Source organism: Topomyia yanbarensis, chromosome 2 (genome assembly GCF_030247195.1).
Source record: "Topomyia yanbarensis strain Yona2022 chromosome 2, ASM3024719v1, whole genome shotgun sequence".
Lineage (NCBI taxonomy): Eukaryota > Metazoa > Arthropoda > Insecta > Diptera > Culicidae > Topomyia > Topomyia yanbarensis.
Window position 1 is genome coordinate 343,527,865 of NC_080671.1, and position 20,591 is coordinate 343,548,455.

A 20,591-nucleotide genomic window follows, 5' to 3' on the forward strand; every position below is an offset into this window, starting at 1 on the left:
GCATTTCTCAGCCCCGCTTGGAAACTCCAGGAAACGATCAAAGTTGGACTCTACCGAGCTTCCTTGTAAGGACCCTAGGTTGTCTCAAACAGAGGAACAACATAAAAATCATTTAACAATTAGAAGTGCTGCGACAAATCTGAAGATAATACCTCCTGGTTTTGGGAAATTGAGATACAATCAGGGGTTGCTAGCACCTCCCGGGGCACCAAAAATCCCAAGTGCTCCAATCTTACAGTCATAAACACATGGTGGACTGGATATTTACAGCTATCAACAGTGAGAACATTTTTTAAACAGTAGACTGAACAATGGCCCCTCCTTGCAGCGATCGTATCCTTCGATGGCTAAATTATAAAACGAAACCACGGATCTTATCACTCTTTTACAGAAGAATTGCCGAAGTATTATCCCCAAAATTGATTCATAAAAGACTAGCTGAATTATAATAACTGTGATGCATTCTCCCTATGCGAAACTGGCTTACTTCTAATATTAACCTCAACTTTTAATATTACTCGTCTGGAGTCTATAGAGGTGCTTTTAGGAATGAACAAATTCTATTTTCATTTCTCCAAGGGTCACGATGTGGCACCGAAGTCTCTCCAGCGTGATTGAACTCCTTCCAACATCACGGCTGCTTCTTGGAGACTTAAATTCCCACGTTACTGGATGGGGCTGCCTGTACGACGATAGTAACACTTCGACAATTCAAGATTTTTGCGACGAATTCCATATGACAATTTTGAACACAGGGGAAATGCCACGGATCCCTAGACCGGCAGTACAAGCAAGTGCACTGGACAGGTTTCTATTCTATGCGGTTAGATGGCAATTGAAAGGTAATACCTGATCCCCACGATGGTGACCACCTGCCGATCGTGATTGCAATCACCAATGCTTCAACATTATCGGAATCAACCAATGTCTCGTATGATCGCACACGGAATATTAACTGGAAAAGCTACACGACCGCGATAGTACCAAGCGCGAACACCCGTTCTCCCAATCAGTGATGGGACAAAGAGTCCTCAGAAGTATAATACGCGGAGAAGGCCGACGCGTATAAAGCCTTCCGGGATGACGGGCTAGTTATAAGTTATCGACAGTACGACCTTAGAAACGCGAATGAAAAGTTTGATGAAAGTGTAGAAATGTACCGCTTAACGAGATAAACGTCGACGAGCACTCTTTAGGGTACAGCCCGACGTATGCGAAACCGAAACAGTATTAACGAGAGCGTGGAATATTCATACCGATGTATATTCAATTTCGCCAAGAAGGTTTGTCCGGATTCAGCCCCGAAGAGAAGATCCGCCGCGCCGCGTCCCCTCACAATAGGGCAAACGAAACACCCTTGTTCGATGGTTGAGTTCTCACTTGCTCTCCTATCTTGTAACAATAAAGCCCCAAAAATTAAACTTGTTGAAGAATCTGCCAGACTGCCAAGAGACACTTGTTGACTTTATTTTAAAAGATTCTTGAGGGTTACATTGTCCTTCATGACTGGAGGCAAGTGAAGGTTTTCGCCATCAAAAAACCAGTAACACCAGCCTCCGACCACAATTCTTATCGACCGATTGAGATGCTGTTATACAAAAGTTGTTCGAGAAAATGATCCTATTCCGCCTCGACAGTTGAGTCGAAGCAAAGGGCTTTCTGTCAGATATACAATTTGGTTTCCACAAAAGCAAAGGGACGAACGACTGTCTTGCGTTGCTCTCAACAGAAATCCAAATGGCCTGTGCTCGCAAAGAGCAGATGGCATCAGTTTTCTTGGATATTAAGGGTTTTTTTTGTACTCAGTTTCTATCAATACATTTTCTGAGAAGCTGCACCAGCATGGTCCTTCACCGATAGTACACAACTTTTTGCTGAACCTGTTATTTGAAAAACACATGCATTTTTCGCATGGTGATTTATCGACATCACGAATTAGCTACATGGGTCTTTTCTAGGGCTCATGTCTTAGTCCCTACTCTACAACTTTCACGTGAATGATACTGACGAATGTCTTGTCAATTCCTGCACGCTAAGGCAGTTTGCGGATGACGGTGTTATCTCTATTACATGTCCCAAAGCCGTCGATCTGCATGGACCATTGCCAGATACCTTGGACAATTTGTCTGTTTGGGCTCGTCAGCTAGGTTCTCCACGGAGAAAACTAAGCTAGTCGTATTTTCAAGGAAGCGTGAACCAGCGCAACTACAGCTTTAATTAATGGAACAAACTATTGTTCAGGCCTCATCTTTCAAATATCTCGGGGTCTGGTTCAACTCTAAAGCTATCTGGGGATGTCACATTAGGTATCCGAAACAGAAGTGCCAACAACGGATCAAATTTCTCCGTACAATAACCGGAACCCACCCAGGAGACCTGATCGCCGATATTATCAGTGATGGAGTACGGATGTTTCTGCTTTGGTTCTGCTGCGAACATACACTTTATCAAATTTTGGAGAATCCAGTATCGCTGTTTGCGCATTGCTTTGGGTGGCATGCACTTGATCCATACGAATAGTCTCAAAATGCTGGCAGGCATCCTTCAGCTAGAAAATCGATTTTGGGACCTATTATATCGATTGCTCATTCGATGCGATATCCTAAACTCATTGGTGATTGCAAATTGCGAAAGGCTTGTCGAGCTTAATTCTCAGACACAATATATGTCCTTGTACTTCGATTACATGGCACAGAATATAAACTCATCTTCGTATAACTTTAACCGTGCTCATTTTTTAGATACTTCTGATTCAACTGAAGAAAAAGATTTGTGGAATCCCGAATAACATTCGCTCACAAGTGATCCCAAACATTTTTTATAATAATTACCATCAAGTCTACTGCGGCAAAATGTTCAACACTGACGGATCAATTCCACAGGTTTCGGTTTCTTCAACGAGAACTTTGCTGCCTTATTCAAACTCAGCGATTCTGCTTCAATTAACGTCGCAGAGTTAGCAGCCATTCGGTATACTCTTGGGATCATTGACACCTTGCCCGCAGACCATTACTTCATCGTTTTGGACATTCTCAGCTTCATTGAGGCCCTCCGTGCTGGGTAGCCTGGACAGCACTTACCGTTTTTCCTGGGGAAAATACGGGAACATCGGAGTGCTTTATCTGAAAAATCTTACAGATTACCTTGGTTTGGGTCCCGACACACTGCTCTATCGCGGGCAATGAGAAGGCGGACTCTTTAGCCAAGGTGGGCGCATAAAAAGGCGACATTTATGAAAGACCAATTTTCTTCAATGATTGTTTCAGTATCTCTCGTTGGAGGACGCTCGGTAGTTGGCAAACTTCATGGAGCAATGGGCATCTGGGATGGTAACTACATTCCATTATCCCGAAAGTATCGAGGACAACTTGGTTTAAGGGTTTGGATACGAGCCGGGACTTTATTTGTGCAGTGTCAAGGCTCATGTTCAACCATTACATACATATAGGCCCTGCTGCGAGTAATCATTGCATTTGTGAGAATGGCCATCACGACATCGAGCATGTTGTTTGGCTGTGCGCAGAGTACTGCGTTTCCAGGTTGCAACTAATAGATCTTCGGGCCCAAGATAGACCCCCCTATGTGCAAGTCCGGGACGTCCTGGCAAGCCGTGACCACCTCTACATTTTTTTTTATCTATATGTTTTTGAAAAATATTAATATCCAAGTTTAGTACATTTTCCCTTCTCTCATTCACAGTAGAACCCTCTCAACCTATCCCTGTAGTTACAACATGGCATCGATTCACGAGTCTAGATGATGCTATAGAGAACATCATGGGAGCATCAGAGTGCCAATAATTACGAATCAAATCCCGGATGGTTTTTGACGATAGGAGAAAACGTGCTATCAGACAAGGCATAATATAATAATGATCGGATTTGAATTCTCAAAACTACCATAATAGTATTTTGAGGAAAAGCAAAATTCTATGAATGCTTGTTGTATAAAACGTTACATTTTTTTCATATTTTGTTTATTAAAAAAATGTTGGCCTCCTGATTTATTTTCAGCGATTCTGAATGAAGGGGGGGGGGGGGGGGGGTTGGCACATCTTTTTAAAAAAAAATACAATGGCCTTGCAAGGTTTGAATTAAATTTGAAATAGGTTTTCTCATTCGGATCAGAGAAATTGACGTAAACCCGGGTCTCGGTGATTATAGTATCTGGATCAAATCTAGAGAGGTGGAAATTCGTCCATTTACATTATTGCATAGAGAATACTTCATTGCCAAATATCTAAAAGTGGATTATAATCCACTTTTTATTATTTGCAATATATCATAGATATTATATAACCCCACTTACTCTACATTGACGTAGTGTAACAACAATTTCGAGTTGTCTAACAGAAAAGTAAAGTAAAAGCAAAGTGAATTGATCAGGCATTGTACGCAAATGGTAGATAGCTTAATGCAATATAGATAAGACAACCAAAATGTAAACATTCAACTGGGCCCTATCTCTCGTTTTGTGCGTTGATAACCTTTGGCAACGCCAATTGAAACAACATTGTGGGATGAAAGTAAAAGTAACCTTTTGATTCGACAGCAGCTATTACGTGATAGCGAAAATCCTCCTGTTCATGTTTGTACGATACGTCCTATCCAAATGTAAACTTTTGAGGGTTAACTTTTGATTGATAAGTTGAAGAAAAATCATACAGGTTTCTCTACCCTTTAAATTCCATCAAAAGAGAAACAAGTCAAGATTTGAAGTCAAATCATCTGATAGTCATCGAAGGAAGTTTAGATTTTTTTGAAATACAAATCAATGACGATGCATCTGTTTAGCACGATGATTCTGTTTCCCGATATGCAGCTTAAAGTTAATAAATAATTCCTCTAGGTTACCAAGAAGTTGATAAGAAGCCTATACTACAACATATACTACGAGCATGCACTTTTGTAAAGAAATAACTGATCGGAATCCCAGCGCACCCCCAACAGCCCCATTGTTAAACCTGCCACTATCATTCACATAATCAACTGTTCGTTAAAAGGTGTTTGTGTGTGTATGTGTAAGTAGATGTGCTGAGTGGAAAAAATATGTTTGTTCGAGAATAGATCAAATTTGTGAGACGAAACTGATACCTTCGGCTGTGGCTACCGCTAGCAGTGAGACACAGTCGAACGCAAGTGGCATTAGATGAGATTAGATACTACTGATTAGGGCGAGCTGACTTGTTTGTGAATAATATCTTCCGGCATGGGAGCGGTACAAAATAAAATACACAAAGCACAGCGCGGTATTTACCTTAATCCACGACTCGAGCGACTTTCCGTACATCTCCTGGAACGCTTCCTTGATGTCGCCCAAATCAATCTCCGAGCGGCTAACGATAATACGAATCAACGTCTTATCGTTGGTTCCGAGTCCGGCCATAGAACTGTGCAGACGCTTGGCAAAGTATTGTACCTTCGATCGGACGCAACGGACTAGAATTTTAGACTATTGTTAGGAATCATATGTGTGACTAGCACTGCACACCTTTACTTACCGATGGCCTTGAAGCCTTCCTCGACAGCACCGCTAAACTCACGCTTGATGGCATCGTCAATCGTATGCCCGGCAATACTTTCGTATGCTTCGAACACAGCTCGCAACTGTTGATATGATCTGGTGACCAGAATTTGATTGAAGATCGATTCATCAGTTCCCCACTGACCCTCGCCGGCTTCAAATAGAGCCTGGGCATCGGCAGCAGCCGAACCTTCGTCGACACCCTGTAACACAAATTTGTGTACATGTATCTCAATGCAAAGTGCTTACTGGCAACTACTTACGGTATTTTCATCGCGATTACCCTGCACCACAGAGACACACAAACGCTTGAACGCTCCACTGGTATCGCCCTTCAGATCTGACTCCAGCGAAACCCCGTACAACTGCTCGTAGAACTCGGCGATGGTCTTGATACCGTAGTTCGACAGTGTGCACAAAATTTCGATGATAGCTTCCTCGTCGGTTCCGATTCCAGAGATGGCATCGTGCAGTTCCTTGGCATAGAACTGTGGCAAAGGAGTCATCAGGGCTAAGATGACATCCTCAAACTTTCCGCCCAACTCCGACTTCAGATCGCTAATCAGATCCTTACCGTATGCTGTTTTGAACGCCTGAGCGATCTCCAAACGTTGAACAATGCCACGGCGGGCCAAAACTTCGATGATTGCTTTCTCATCGGTTCCGAATCCCTTCATGGCTTTACGTAGAGTCGCGGCATCTTCAGCAGCATCGAATGGATCGGCCGGGTAGACGGTGGGTGTGCACTACAATGAAAGTGATGAATTATTGCAAGGTTTTGGTATTATATTATGTTGTGAAATTTGTCATAGTCATTTTCGGTGTGTCACGGTCATCAGCTATGCCCTTGATTCTAATAGTCCGCCCTTCAACTCACCGGAATCAAAACATACTCATCCATTCTCGTTTCGTCCTCCTCCTCCTCCGCTTCGTACTCCTCGTCCGAATTGGACAGGTTGCCTAACGAGTCAAACTTGTCATACAAATAAATTCTCGAGCCTGTGTGCCGTGAGCCCCGTAGCAACCCACGAGTTCGCTGCATAATGTCTCCGCATGAATTATTCAGCACCTTTCGGGGTGGGAGTATGGATTGAATAGGTATTAACTTACTTTCCCACTGTAAATTATTGTGCATAAACCTTGTACGCCCCATAAGGTTCACACATGCATGCGGCTTTCCAATCTACACGAGTTAACTACAATCAATTCAGAATACCATACAGAAAAATTAGAGCAGCCCAGGTCATCGCCGTTCCTAATAATTTGATAGGATGGGTTTGACCTTCATGATTTGGTGAAATTGTGCCTACAACAACACATTATCATGCCTTTCAATCAACAGTGGGTGGGAGGTGAAGCAACATTTTTCTGTTCCCAATTTATTATATACCTACATAAATATTATATATACCTACATAAAGATGGAGTCGTATACTACTCGAGCGTATTCGTTGCTATTGTGGACGTTTAATAAGAGATTTATGCGTATTTAGTTCGCGTGGAATTCATGAAAAAATAAGTTCAAGACCAAAACCAATCAATAGACGTTGTTGGATTGTATTTTTCTGTCCACTGGCATGACTAGAAAAACGTTGCACTCACTTGATTCAAATATCTAATCATGACCTAAAAATATCCTCGCGATATGGTATTCATCTTGAAGAAAGTATTCAGACAAATCATAGAACAGAAAAAAAATCAACGACAAGGAATCAAATATTGTACCTAAATCGAATATTTTACATTTTCAGAGCTTATTTCGAGATTTTTCTAAAAATGTGTTCCCGAAGTCGTAAACAACTCGTAGAAATTCTAAAGTATTCATGTTCTTTCGTATCGAAAACAGGCCTGAAATAAAATTCCAAATGGTAGACCATGCTTCGAAAACTCCACTGGACTCCTTCGACGTTGGAGTCGATTAAAAGAAAGTAATTTTAGCCAAATTTCAATATTGAATGTGAATGTGTGAATGTGTGCGTAGGGTTTAATTGTTGTTAACCCGTTTTGACACTGAACTACCTTTTCGGAAGAGATAAATAAAAGTCGGATGGGCAAACCTAGGCAAACTAGGACGTGCCTTTTGAAACATGTTGAACCATTTACATATTTTTAAGAGAAAATTTCAAGAATTTAGCGTTATTTCTTTAAAAACAGTATAATGTAGCATAGCATTGGAAAAATGTATTATTCTTTCTTCCAAATCTGTTAAAAATCGAAAATTGGCTGATATATGACAACGTAGCTGATTGTTTGGAGCCGAAGGCTCTGCAAAATAGTTTGTATTATGCTATAAATCATTAATTAGGGGGTATATGAAGCTGGTCAAACGTAGTTTTGTGTTTCATTTGACTAGACCTACAACCTGTACTAGGTCACTTGAAAAGTTCATTCAATGATTTTTTTGTAGCACCATGTGATTGGTGTAGGGTAAATGATCTTGAGTGGGACAATTTGTAGTTTTTTCTGCAGTATCGTCGACACATATTTCGATTTCGGCATACAATTAGAAAAATATTTTAGCAACACGTATCAGATGACAAGTAAAACGAATTTTATGATAATAATTTGTGGGTTGAAATTTAAATTAAACTGTGATTGGAACCAGAACAACAGTTTTAATGACTGAAGAATATTGATCATGAGTGGGAATGTGCTCATCTTGCAAGGAACTAAAAATAATGTTGATTAGGACTATAAATTATGACCTCTTTAAAAGCTTCAACATGTTTCAGATGAAATACTGGTATCCCAAATAAATGAAAAATCTACTTGCAAATGATTAAATAGGTTTTAATGCTCAAATTTCTGTGAAATATATCGCGAGTATATTCTACTAAAACATGCCAAAAGCTAATTAGAATTTTTTCGCAACACAGCATCTTTAACCCCCGAATTTAGATTTTTTCATAACAAAATGCTACCAAAAATAGCTCTTCTAGGAGTGAATAGCTGAAACTGTTGGTCTCAATCATGATTATTTGTAGTGCGATTTAACATCAAAAAACCTATTTTAATCCACCTAGCGGTGCAATTGTGCCTATCTCAATCATGAATCACGAGAATGTGTGCGTTGTTTATATTCATTAAAAGCTTTTAAATGCATATATTGCATTTTATTATTATACATGACAACTATATACAGGAAAATAAATCATTATTCGAGTTCTAAAATTTTGAAAAAGAAAAAACTGCCACGGTAATATTGAACTGAAAAAAGGTGCGAAATCGGCAAAGTCCATAAAGTCATATTTTCATAAAAAAAAAATTTTCGAGGTAACATAAAATCTCGACGTTTCATGCATTTTAAAGATGTTTGGCATCAAAAATACGAATTCGATTTCTGAAATTTCATGGGGTCCCTCCTTTGAAAAAAAAAATTGAGTTCCGGCTTATATGGGAATTTCATATGTGACCGGACGATTTAGTCTATATTTCCGGACCAGTATAAGCGATCCGTACGAAGTTTTATAGACATCTGTGGGGATATTATAGCTATCATTTGGGACTAAGTTTGTGAAAATCGGCCCAACCATTTTCGGGAAACTGATGTGAGTTTGTAAATTCTGAAAGATGGCCGCTTTTCCCGGGCACTTCCGGAACCGTCTATGGTGGTCAATGTAGTCAACGAAAGTTTGGTTGGCCGACGCGTCGGTGACCTAGAGCAGAAAATTTAAGTTGTTTGAGAGACATTTTAGCGAAATTTTTACCTTTTTTGCTTTCATCGGAGTATCGGTTTGAATCACAATTTGCTATGTGATCGCACGCCACAATCTGTAACTCCGGAACCGGAAGTCGGATCGGGATGAAATTAAATAGCCATTTACGCACGCAATACCTTTCATTTGAGGCCAAGTTTAGTCGAATCGGTCTAGCTATCTCCGAGAAACCGATGTGACTGTTATTCTGAATTTAGATACTTCCGCCGGGGCTTCCGGAACCGAGGATGGTGGCCAATGTGGCCAAATAGACTTTGAATGGATGTTAGTGACCTAATACTACAAATCGAAGCAGTTGTGGTCATATTTTGGAAAAATTTTCACCTTTATACATTCATTGCAGAATTTATTAACATCGACATTTTCTGCGTGTTCGTACTCATCACCCTGTAATTCCGGAACCGGAAGTCGGATCCATTAGAAATTCTATAGCAGCCTATGGGAACGTTGCACCTTTCATTTGAGACTAAGTTTGTCAAAATCGGTTCAACCATCTCTGAGAAAAATGAGTGACATTTTTGGTCACATACACACACATACGCACATACACATATACATACATACATACACACACACACACAGAAATTTGCCGAACTCGACGAACTGAATCGAATGGTTCATGTCACTCGGCCCTCCGGGCCTCCGTTAAAAAGTCGGTTTTCAGAGCAATTGCAATACCTTTCTATTGAGAAAGGTGAAACCATAATTATACTTTATTGAAAATGTAATTCTTGATATTTTCCGTAGTATTTTCAATCTATTCAAATGAAAATGTACTGGTGGTTGCTCATTTTGAAATATATAAAACCCCAATTTTCGAGAGTTTTATAAGCAAGCTTGTCCAACAAAGCTCACACAAAGACAACATAATGTGTCGGAAAAAGAAGTAATTTTGTTTCGGAAAATCTATCGTTTTAGAACTATTTCTAGCTATACGTAACCATAAGAAATTGATCAAAATATGTTAAATTTTGCTGTATATGATGGTTTTGGCACATTATTCTAATATGCCTGGTAGCATATTTTTCAAATATACCTAATCTTGATCAGTTTCTCTATAGTTCCACTTATCATCATTTACCCTAGTTATGGCGCTCTCTCCGAAACCCTATTTTCGATTAAAAGTTATGCCTATCTTCTCATTTCGGCCTAAGCAGCAGCTGAAAATCGTTCCGCTAGATATACAAGCAAACCAGTGAATTATACTTACAATCTCTCGACCCTTTTTTTAAACAGTACATTGTTATCTACATTCGACGAGTGTCGATGCATAGCTTAAAAGTTGTTCCACTGGGGGCGAATTGTGCTACCGTTGATTTTTAGAAATGTTGTATTGTCGTTATCAGATATTCGGTAAGTGAAACATTTATTGAGGATGAAAATGGAGCTTAGGCTTACAGAAGTCGCCTTTATCGAGTTCTACTTTGTCAAGCATTCACTGCTGATAACGTTCAATAAATTGGCCCAAGCAAAAAAAAATCATTCGGCTTAACATGTGGTTGTTTCTTGTTTGTGAACCCGCTATTGTAAAGATCCCTACATACATGGGCGATGGGAAAATCGAGGCCCGGCTACAAGATCTGGTACCACTTAAACATGTAGTAATTACTTCCCGATATTTACAACAGTGTTTTATATGTGGACCTATCCATTTCCTCCTACCTAGCCCTGTAGTACAAAACATAATGCAATAGTGCCATTAGATAGACAAACTAATACGTTGTCAGTTCTGTGAAAAGACGGCACAATACGGACTGCTCAGAAATCACTGAGAAAACTCTTGTACAAAAACAAATTCCAACCCAAGGTCTCCAAATTAGTGGCAGCTGTTCAGGTAATATTGATAACTGACAAAGTTGCGTCAAGTTTCTCTAAATTAACAGTCAGTATCATCAGTGAGAAAGTGAGCAATCGTGACCCGCGAAGGGCAGAAGTAAGGGAAAACATCCGATCGCGAACACGAATACAGCAACCAGAACGATGACACGGAAGTGAATAATAGTGATATGGAATCGTTGAAGTTGTTGGTGGGGAAACAAATATGTCCCCGCTTCGTAAACAGGTCTTCGCGCGCAACAGCTAGTTGCTCGCAGGGGATCTGTCGGACAACCATTAAAATTTGTTTTGTTGTTTTAATTGTTTACATCGCTTAAATATGTATATAAAATCCCACGGCTCCGTTCAACTAAAACGTTAAACCTAGTCAAATAAACGAGTTATATGAGAAAAAAGTTGAAAAACTTTCATAGACTTAGCACTAAAACTCCCAAAACATGAGTATTTTTCGCTAGTGATTGCCAGGTTCAACAAAACTGGGATATAATGGCCAGAATAACGGTTGTTATTTAAATGGCAAGTTTTTCAGTTGTACACCATTTGAGTTGCTCTACTAGGTCAGTGCACTGTACTTTAAGTATAAACACCAGGCATCACACTCAAGCGTTTCGGCAAAAGAAAATAATTCAATTTGCAGAACGACTTTTTTCGGTAATGCGTCATTTTAACGCCATACCATTTTATTGTTACTTAATTTTTTTATGCGAGGAAGGCGTTCCGTACTAAAAACACTGTTAATATCAAATACCGTGATATTTTTAACAATTGGGTCATTAAATGAGAAAAAAAATCTTTTTTTTTATTACATATATCGAAAAAGCTGATTTTTGTGATTGCAACAATGTTTTTTTCCAACTCAGGAAACGTGAAAATAACATTAAAATTTAAAATAAAGAAATATGGTGACAGTCTGTATTTGACACTATCAGAAGCATTTGACATATCGAATTTCACGACGAATGATGCCCTGTCAGAAAAAAATAACACATGTTTTCCCGGTTTTCCCGCAGGGTTATTTTTATTTGACATAAACACCATCCAATGCATATAGTTTTTTTTTCATTTTGGGTGTTATCCTGATAGGCCAGATGTAAACAACCGCAGTTTTCCTATGTATGGTTGCCAAGTTTACATAAGATTTATTTTAAAAAACAAAAAAATCGTTTTTACGTATTACAACGAAATTGTTTTTGAAATAATGTTATTATGTATATTGGACCCAAAATTTATCGAATGGAACGGAAAACTATGTATAGCTTAATGACCCAATTGTGCAATAAACGATATAAGCGTGTAAAAGAAAACAGAGCAAAAGTGATAAAACATCGGATTCTCTGAGATGCGAGTTTATTTGTCCACGAATTGAATACACTCGTGTACTCTCAGTTGATATTAAAAAAAAGTACACGGCAGCAAAGAATTTGGTTTAAATTTAATCGAAATTTCTGCAACCCATAAAGGTTCAACTGAGAAAGCTTCGAAAGACGGCCATCTTTGAAAACTAACTAACTTTTTTCCATAGCGTTGGCAAAATTACTTATATTTACGTAGCTTTTTTTAATTTTATTTTTTCTAGGAATGAACATGTGGTCATATTTTAAAGAAACCGAAAAAAGCAGTTTTTTCTACACCCTTCAATCTTCACGAAAATAAATCTCTAGTTTTTTTACAATGTCCCGAATCCATTGATTGATTATCATGAAGATTCTGTATAGGCTAATCAAAAAATTGCTTTTTTCGTTTTCAAAGATGGACACTTTTTGGGGCTTTCTCAGTTGAACCTTAAAGAACTCGTTCAGCGAAATAAAAGCGATTAGTATTCGGCTTTTCACGTGCCGTAATGGAGAACAATTCTCGACAAACATATGATTACGGCTTAAAAGCCAACTGTCAAAATTCTCTTTGAAAGGAAATTCCGAACAAACCGTTACTCGCTAATCACAGAACTTGATAGTAAACAAAAGAGAAAAGTTATCTCTTCCATTAACTGCTATGAACTGTGTTTAGCCAGTAACGGTTTGTGCGTCATTTTCTTTCAAAGAGAATTTTGACAGTTGGCTTTTAAGCCGTAATCATATTTTTGTCGAGAATTAAATCTTGTTCGTGGTATTGCAATTGAAGCAATGAGGCTTGTATTGGAAGTGACCATGACTACATAAAATTAAGTACCATGTATTTTACGATTCTCCTTAATCTTCCGGTCGAGTAATGCACTGAGTACACATCTTAATGAAATTTTAATAAATCATCTTGGAGCTCCAAAAGGTCGCCTGAATGTAGATAATGGCGCAACTGCCAGAGGGCCAACCCCACCAAATGACGTGTTGAGCCAGCAGAGGGTCAACATAGTTTCTGCGTCAAGGTGTAGCAAGTCATTACCATACATTAGCCGTTAATATGATTGATTGTTGGGAATTATTGCATATATTTGAAAGTTGTTACAAGATAAATGATGTAATATTTAATAAATTTCTTTACATTTGAATGATTTATTGTATGAAGAAGCTATAAGAAATTACTTTTGCCTTACACGGAACATAGATTCAATATTGTGATCGGCGCTTGTTTATAAAGATATGTATGTATTTTTCATGTTAGTTTCAAAATATTAACGATTTTGTTTCAGAATGGATGGATATTATGGTGTTCGAAAATGACAACATGTTGAGCTTGCGCTTGAGCTTGTGCAACCACCCCTGGCTGCTACTCCGTTATCGATCTGGACTAGCTGAAGTTGCACAGGGAATCAGTAGATAATTATGCTTAGGGGTAGCGAAACATCTTTCAATGTGCAATTCCTGGTAATCCTAAAGTGTTTATTTATCAATACCGGCACCGGCCAGGCCCAAACGTAGATCGCGGAAGGAAAGGAAAGGAATGTTAGTCCAATACTTGCTTTTGCTAAAGGCCGTATATACTACTGCGCACTTCACATGTATCACGGGAGGAGGATATTTGTTGGTAAATATAGAGATTCTGCTTCTTTATGATCAAAGCCAGAAAGGTGACTCCACCATCTGGACTAGATATCGATCCATCAACTCATGTACCAGAACCAACGGCTATACTTCCCTTCCGAAGGAAGACGTGACCACAGATTTTTTTACCTCAGAAAAATCACAACGACCTCGGCTGGGTAGGGTGTTTGAAAATGACAACATGTTTTCGAAAAATGGGCTTATTTCGGGTAAAATTTCAAATGAATTCTGTTGAAGTTTGTGCTTATGTAGATCCAAATGGAGGAATTTGGTGAGATAGTTTGTACAATTTTGGATTATAAGAGTTGCAGAACCATTAAAATTTTGTCAAAAGTGCAATTTTTGGCATTTTTATTAGTTTTCCTTCGAAACTAGGTATCTACCACCTTTTAAAAAAGTTAAGAAACATCTAAGATAGTTGAGCCGAGCTCATGAGCGTAATTTTGTTGAAGAAAATGTAAGGCTACGGCTAATGGGGTATGCGTCATTCAGGATTTTTTAAAAATAACATTGCCGTTTTTAGCTATTCATCAAAAACACTTTTCTACAAAATAAAACAATTCAAGTGTGGTTTGATCACATTTTATTTTGCTTATAGAGGTTTTAACCTTAATGTCATTCGCCTCTTCGGGTTAGAGAAATCTCTTTTTGAAAAATCTCTAACCCTATGTGCGAAGTTGGGAATCGAACCCAGGAAAGCTGCGTACAAGGCAATCGATTTACCAACTACGCTGTGCCCACATCACATTCACATATTGTTTTTCGGAAAATGATGAAAGAAAATGATGAATAAATGGAGTTTTTCCTTCATCTCTTGTACATTAGATTTAGTTTTATGAACATTTGACAATTTTTAAAAAAATTCCTCAGTATATTAATAATCAAAAAAAGAAAATCACGAAAATTAAAAAATATGTCGAGTGGCAAGTTATGACATACTGAATTGAATGGCATGTTTAGATTTTGTATATTATGACTCATTTCTATGTTAGATACTTTAAAATGAAGCAAAAATAAGAAGAGTAAATCGAATGTTCACTGTTTATTACGTTTAGATCACATAATTCTGAAAAAGTTAATTTTGGAGGCTTTGTATGTTCGTATTAGTTTTACAGCAGAATACACTGTATCTTCTGTTGCAATAATTTTCGTGAATAATCCTCGTAGAAGTAATTATGGAGAATTAACACTTCAAAAAATAATTAGAGATTTGGTGTCATTAGCAAATTTATCGCTATTTTCATAATTTTATACTACAACAAATCATCAAATTCTCATTAAACTCGATCCGTACATGAGACGAACGGAAAACGCAATTTTTCATCATTTTCCCCCTATTTTCCGAAAAACAATATGCGGTCTAAGCGCACTTAAATTGTTTTATTTTTTTTGGAACTAAAAACGTCAAACTTGAACAACTCATACCCTACTAGCCGCAGCTATACACTTTCTTCAACGAAATGGCGCCCTTAAGTTCGATTCAACCATCTGAAGTGTTTCTTATAATAGTTTTGAGGGAAAACTAATGAAAAACACCAAAAATTGCACTTATTTCTCTAAATTTTAATGGATCAGCCGGTCTTATAACCTAAAAATTGTACAGACCAAATCAGGAGCACTTCAACAGGTATGCACTTTAAGTTTTAACCATAATAGGCCTAATTTTCAAAAAAAAACGCAAGTTGCCACCAATAGGGAGCGTTTCAGCAAACTTACTCCAAAGAAGAAAGTGGTCCCAATATCCTAATGGCGTTCGATGTGAGTCCGATTACTTTTTTGACATGATATCATTTTGGGACGCCCTAGGGGAGATGGCTGCACACCTAAATAAATTTTAATTCAAAAAGAGTAGATGTACATTTAGGTTTATAAAACTAACGTACACAACCAACTAAGTCTTGTGTTTGTCAATTGACAAGGGCTCAATTATTTGTGAAATAACAACGAAATTAATTACCATCAAAACAGAGAATAAACATGTTTTTGCGTTGCGTGTATACCATCCCAGAGCTCAGAGCAAAATTGATGAGACATATTCACCAGCATGTCGAGGGTTTGGCGCAAAATCCATCGACTTATTAAAGTTAGGTTTCGTACACATCTTGCATATAACGGTGGTAATTCAATTTTCTCCTTTGGGAAAATATATCTAGAATATTTTTCCAAATTATAAACAAAGTATATAATGTCAGCTGAAAATTAGGCGTGGACACATTGAAAAAGCTTTTTAGTTCTGTAGAGCTACCTTGTTGAAATTTAATTGTCAGCTCTGCCAAGGTTATACAATAATCCTTGGTGCCACAACATCATGCGACATAAATTATATGTATCTATCCCAAATAGGTTGAAAGCCGGTTTTTATCGCCTCTTCCACTGAAGTTACACTAGCGATCCACTCCCCTGCAGGCGTCGACAAGGCTAGACGAACCAACGTATATACGTAACGGTATGTGCACTGTTCATTAGAGGATTCGATTGGGCACACATCAGTGCCACACCATAAAGGCTAGTCGCTTAGGTTGTTCTTATTTTTTCTGTTAGTGTTGGCACGAAAGACAACATAGATTTATATCGCAGCAAAATTCATCACTGTTCAGTTTGAATGACGCCATGCTTTTGACTTCCTAGTTATCGAATCATCCACCACAGGTTCCGCAAAGTTGTTTTTGAGTGTCATGGAAGTATACTGCTTGGTCGACTATTATTATTATTCGCCGGTACTGACCTTAGTCGCGTATTTTATGTGGGATATTCTTTACGCCAATCTTCGTTGAGCCGACTGGTGCAAAACTTGTAACCGATTTACGAGGGTGACGTAATCGTTGAAATATTTTTGCTGTTAGCATCTTAGTTTACAACGAACTTACACATTCTATCTCGAACACGTACTAAATCAGATCTCAATCTAGATGAGTAATTTTCCATGACTAGACACTGAATGTGTGGATGTTGTTGCTGTACAATACTATGTTCACTAGGAGTTATTTACTAAAGTCTTGAAGGATGGTTCGCTTTTACTCGATATTAACGATTTTATGCGAACAACTTTGACCCATTTTCAAACAGGTGAAAACAGTCCCAACAACACAAAACATCCAATAGCACAGCACTGGCCCGAAAATTTTGGTCCCATAAAAATTGACAACTACTTGAAAGTAATAATAAATCAACGACCTATGCTATGAATAAAGGTGAATTACCTATTAGTGATAACAACGGATGATTTTCTACTGATACCGGCTACCAGTTCAATACTTTGCTAATCATACCACTAGGTATCTAGATACAATTACAAATAGCGAAAAAAAATCTATAAAAATGTGCTACTGCATTCCCGATAGGTACATTATCACGATAAATAATCTATTTTACTTAGGTATGTGTCAGAGATGGAACTGTCTTGATGATTTGATTACCATCAATTAATTGCCGCTTAGCGCAGATGTGCACGACCGATTTGTCTCAGTTCCGAGCTTGGGCGGTTCAGTGCGTGCAAAATGTTTGTTTCATCCATCACCTATGCATGTAGGTAGTCATGAGAGATCATGTGACCGTGACAAATCCTACACCAAGGTGAGATTATGTGTTGTAATTTGATGCTAATTCATTTGTTCAATACTAGCTAAACTATCTAGGCAAGTCCGTCAGTGTTGTATTGTCGGCACGGTGCTTACTCCCAGAGATATTGTTTAGAGTCTGCGTGGGATAGTACGGTATCTCGTCTAGCCGGATCTGCTAATGTATTTGTGGCGGTGGTGTCATTCGTGTTGCTTCTTTATTTATCTAAAATCATCAAGCGATACTTACTTGGAATGGAAAGTACTGCGATGAACTCATGATTGTAGCTTATTTGTGTCTGAAAAGAGTAAAATAATTCAAGTTAGTAGATGACCGAATGTTCAATCTAAATTTGTGCGTTTTCATTAATAAATACATTATGTGAGTCTAAAAATTGAAAACGGTTCACTGTTTGGAGTTGGGCAGCATTGAATCTAAAAGCAGTAGTTTACAATTTTTGACAAATTCTCTTGTTTCTATGCTTTTGGGCAATACCCGGATAGAATTTAACAATAGCATTTACCCTACAAACAATCATAAAACAATAAATATTATAGTTATTACTGTTTCAACATTGTTCGATGCCAAGTTCTCACAGTAGATTTACAATAAAATTTCATGTAACAATAAATTTCACCGTGCAGCAAAAAACTGATACAATGCATTCACAATAAATTTTACTGTTTTCGAGAAAAAAATGTATGGAGAAAAATTTATTTTTTTAATGTTAAGATACATAACCACCCCCCTTTTTCATTGTAAAAGTCTATTTTACATTGAAATTTACTGTAAAAACGTTCAAGTTTATTGTTTTTGTATTGTAGCATAACACTAAAACTTACTGTAAATTGTTGTAAAATTACTGTACTGTCACAGTGAAAATCATGGTTTTGTTACTGTACATTTCTATTCGGGTAGCCTAGTTAAACTCGAATGGAATGTGAACCGGAATTCTGACTAATTTCTGCCGCAACTCCAGCTCATTTTCCGCCTGGAATAACTTGGTAATTTCTTACTGCTTAGCTAGGCTCATTTTAAAAAACAATACTATACACTGCTGGTCAATAAAATAGGTGTGAGATAAAAGTACATGAAATTTTGAGTTTTCTCTAAAAATATGTTCATATTCAAATATTTTATAGTTAGGCACAGTCGTAAATATGAAAAAGAACACTTTTATTAGTAAATTAAATGTTATGCTTTTTTGTAACTCTTTCTTCTCCATGAAATCCAAAAAAGTAGCTGGTCAATGAAATAGGTGTATTGTAATCCATTGCATTAAAATTTTTCAAATCCAATGCTTTTAAGACTTCAACATTTTTAACAACTAGTAACCTGTGTAAACTTCCTTATTCAACCAAATTTTATCCATTTGTCTTGGCATTGAGTCATTCAAACGCTGATAAATTTCCGTTGGTATAGGGTAGCATTCCTTTTAAGCTGCTTCCCACAAAAAGATCCTTATTTGTGAAATTTCGATCGAATAACTTCTTTTTAAGTACATTCCGTAAATTTTCTACGGGATTGATGACAGGAGATTGGCATGGTCCGAAATTATAGTCACTTTATTATCCCGAAATCATTCCTTTACATACTTCGATGTGTGTTTTTGGTCAATATCTTGCTGAAACTGTCATGTAAAGGCACATTATCTTTGGCATAGGACTGCATGACATCCTTTAGAATGTCCATCCTTTAGCCTTGCATTCGAATCTTGCCATTATAGTGGCGTTGCAAAGAATAGGACCTGCGCCATTCCACGAAAAGCAAGCCCCAAACCTCATTGTTCTCGCCTCCGTGCTTTACCATATTTTGCGTGTGTCGCAGATCAAACTGTTTGCATTTTGGACGTTTAACGTTTCGTTGTGCATCGGAGGAAAACAGGTTTACCTTTGATTCGTCCCTCCGAAGGACATGTCGCCATTTTTTTGATTCCTTCTGAACCAGGCCCATTAACGCTGTTGAAAAGCAAATTGCATTTTTCTTCAAAGGCTTTGGCTTCGAAATGGTGGAACCTTCTTAGCAATTCTTTCTGGAGGTTTGAAATTTTACGGCCTACAGCGAACTGTTCTCGGACCTACCACTTTTCCAATTTGTGCTGAATTGGTCTTGGATGACGCGAATGGATCAGATTTCGCTAAAATTGCAATACGAAGGTCAGCTGCTGTAGATGTCTTCTTGGGTTGTTTGCATGTTTCCTTTTTTTGAAAGGTTTTAAGGCATTTGTAACGAAGTTTTCGGAACGCCGCACAGTGGCTGGAGGCTGGCCAAAACCTCAAAAATTTATTTTTGAAATATTTTTATATTTTTTCCTAAATTTCTCATGCATTGAATGATGTGTATTCAAGATTTTATGATCATTGGATAAGAACACGATTTTTAACATGAGTTTAAACGTAGCAATGTCCGGAATTTTTAATGATTTTCATTTCCGAAATCACCATTGCTCTGTTCACTTCAAATGCATGTTGCTCTTTTGATTTTGGTCCGATTTTAGCACAGCTAGTTTCATTGTGTAGAGGAACAAAAGAGCTTGGTTAGTAAATAAAATACATTTGGTAAATTTACTTGCAACTATGACTTTTTAGTTTAAATATGTTTGAGGGGGTCAGATCAAAAATACTTTTTCCACTAATGTATTTTGTACAAATTTCGGAATCATTTCGGAACGGTCACATAGTATACATTCTATGGGAAATAACCTCTACTTTTCGAATATCATGGAATATCATTTTTTGCTGATATGGAGGCGCATGGTGTTTTGTGTTAAATAGTTAGACAATCTACAGTAAACTAACTCGTTATACAATGGATTTAAAGTAGTGTTCTTCATTTTTATGATATTGCTGACATTGGTGAACAGTAACGGAAAATCTGTCATGAAAACGGGATCATAGTTATAAGAAAGGTTCAATGACACTGTATGGAAAAATGCATATAATATTTTACGACTTTTGACATCAAAAATGAGCTCAGCACC

The 20,591-nt window shown here is 37.8% G+C and overlaps 1 protein-coding gene across 5 annotated transcripts in view; it reads right to left on the reverse strand.

Annotated features, from left to right (window-relative positions):
- LOC131684125 (annexin B9) overlaps nt 1-20,591 on the reverse strand; it is a 34,601-nt gene that overhangs the window by 7,149 nt on the left and 6,861 nt on the right. For all 5 annotated transcript variants that reach the window (XM_058966699.1, XM_058966700.1, XM_058966698.1 and 2 more), the window contains exons 2-5: nt 17,861-17,909; nt 5,787-6,269; nt 5,501-5,726; nt 5,257-5,438 (exon numbers count right to left, since the gene is read on the reverse strand). In XM_058966699.1, the coding sequence (XP_058822682.1) occupies nt 5,257-5,438; nt 5,501-5,726; nt 5,787-6,269; nt 17,861-17,890 (921 nt within the window). In that variant the 5' untranslated portion in view covers nt 17,891-17,909. The remainder of the gene's footprint in view (nt 1-5,256; nt 5,439-5,500; nt 5,727-5,786; nt 6,270-17,860; nt 17,910-20,591) is intronic.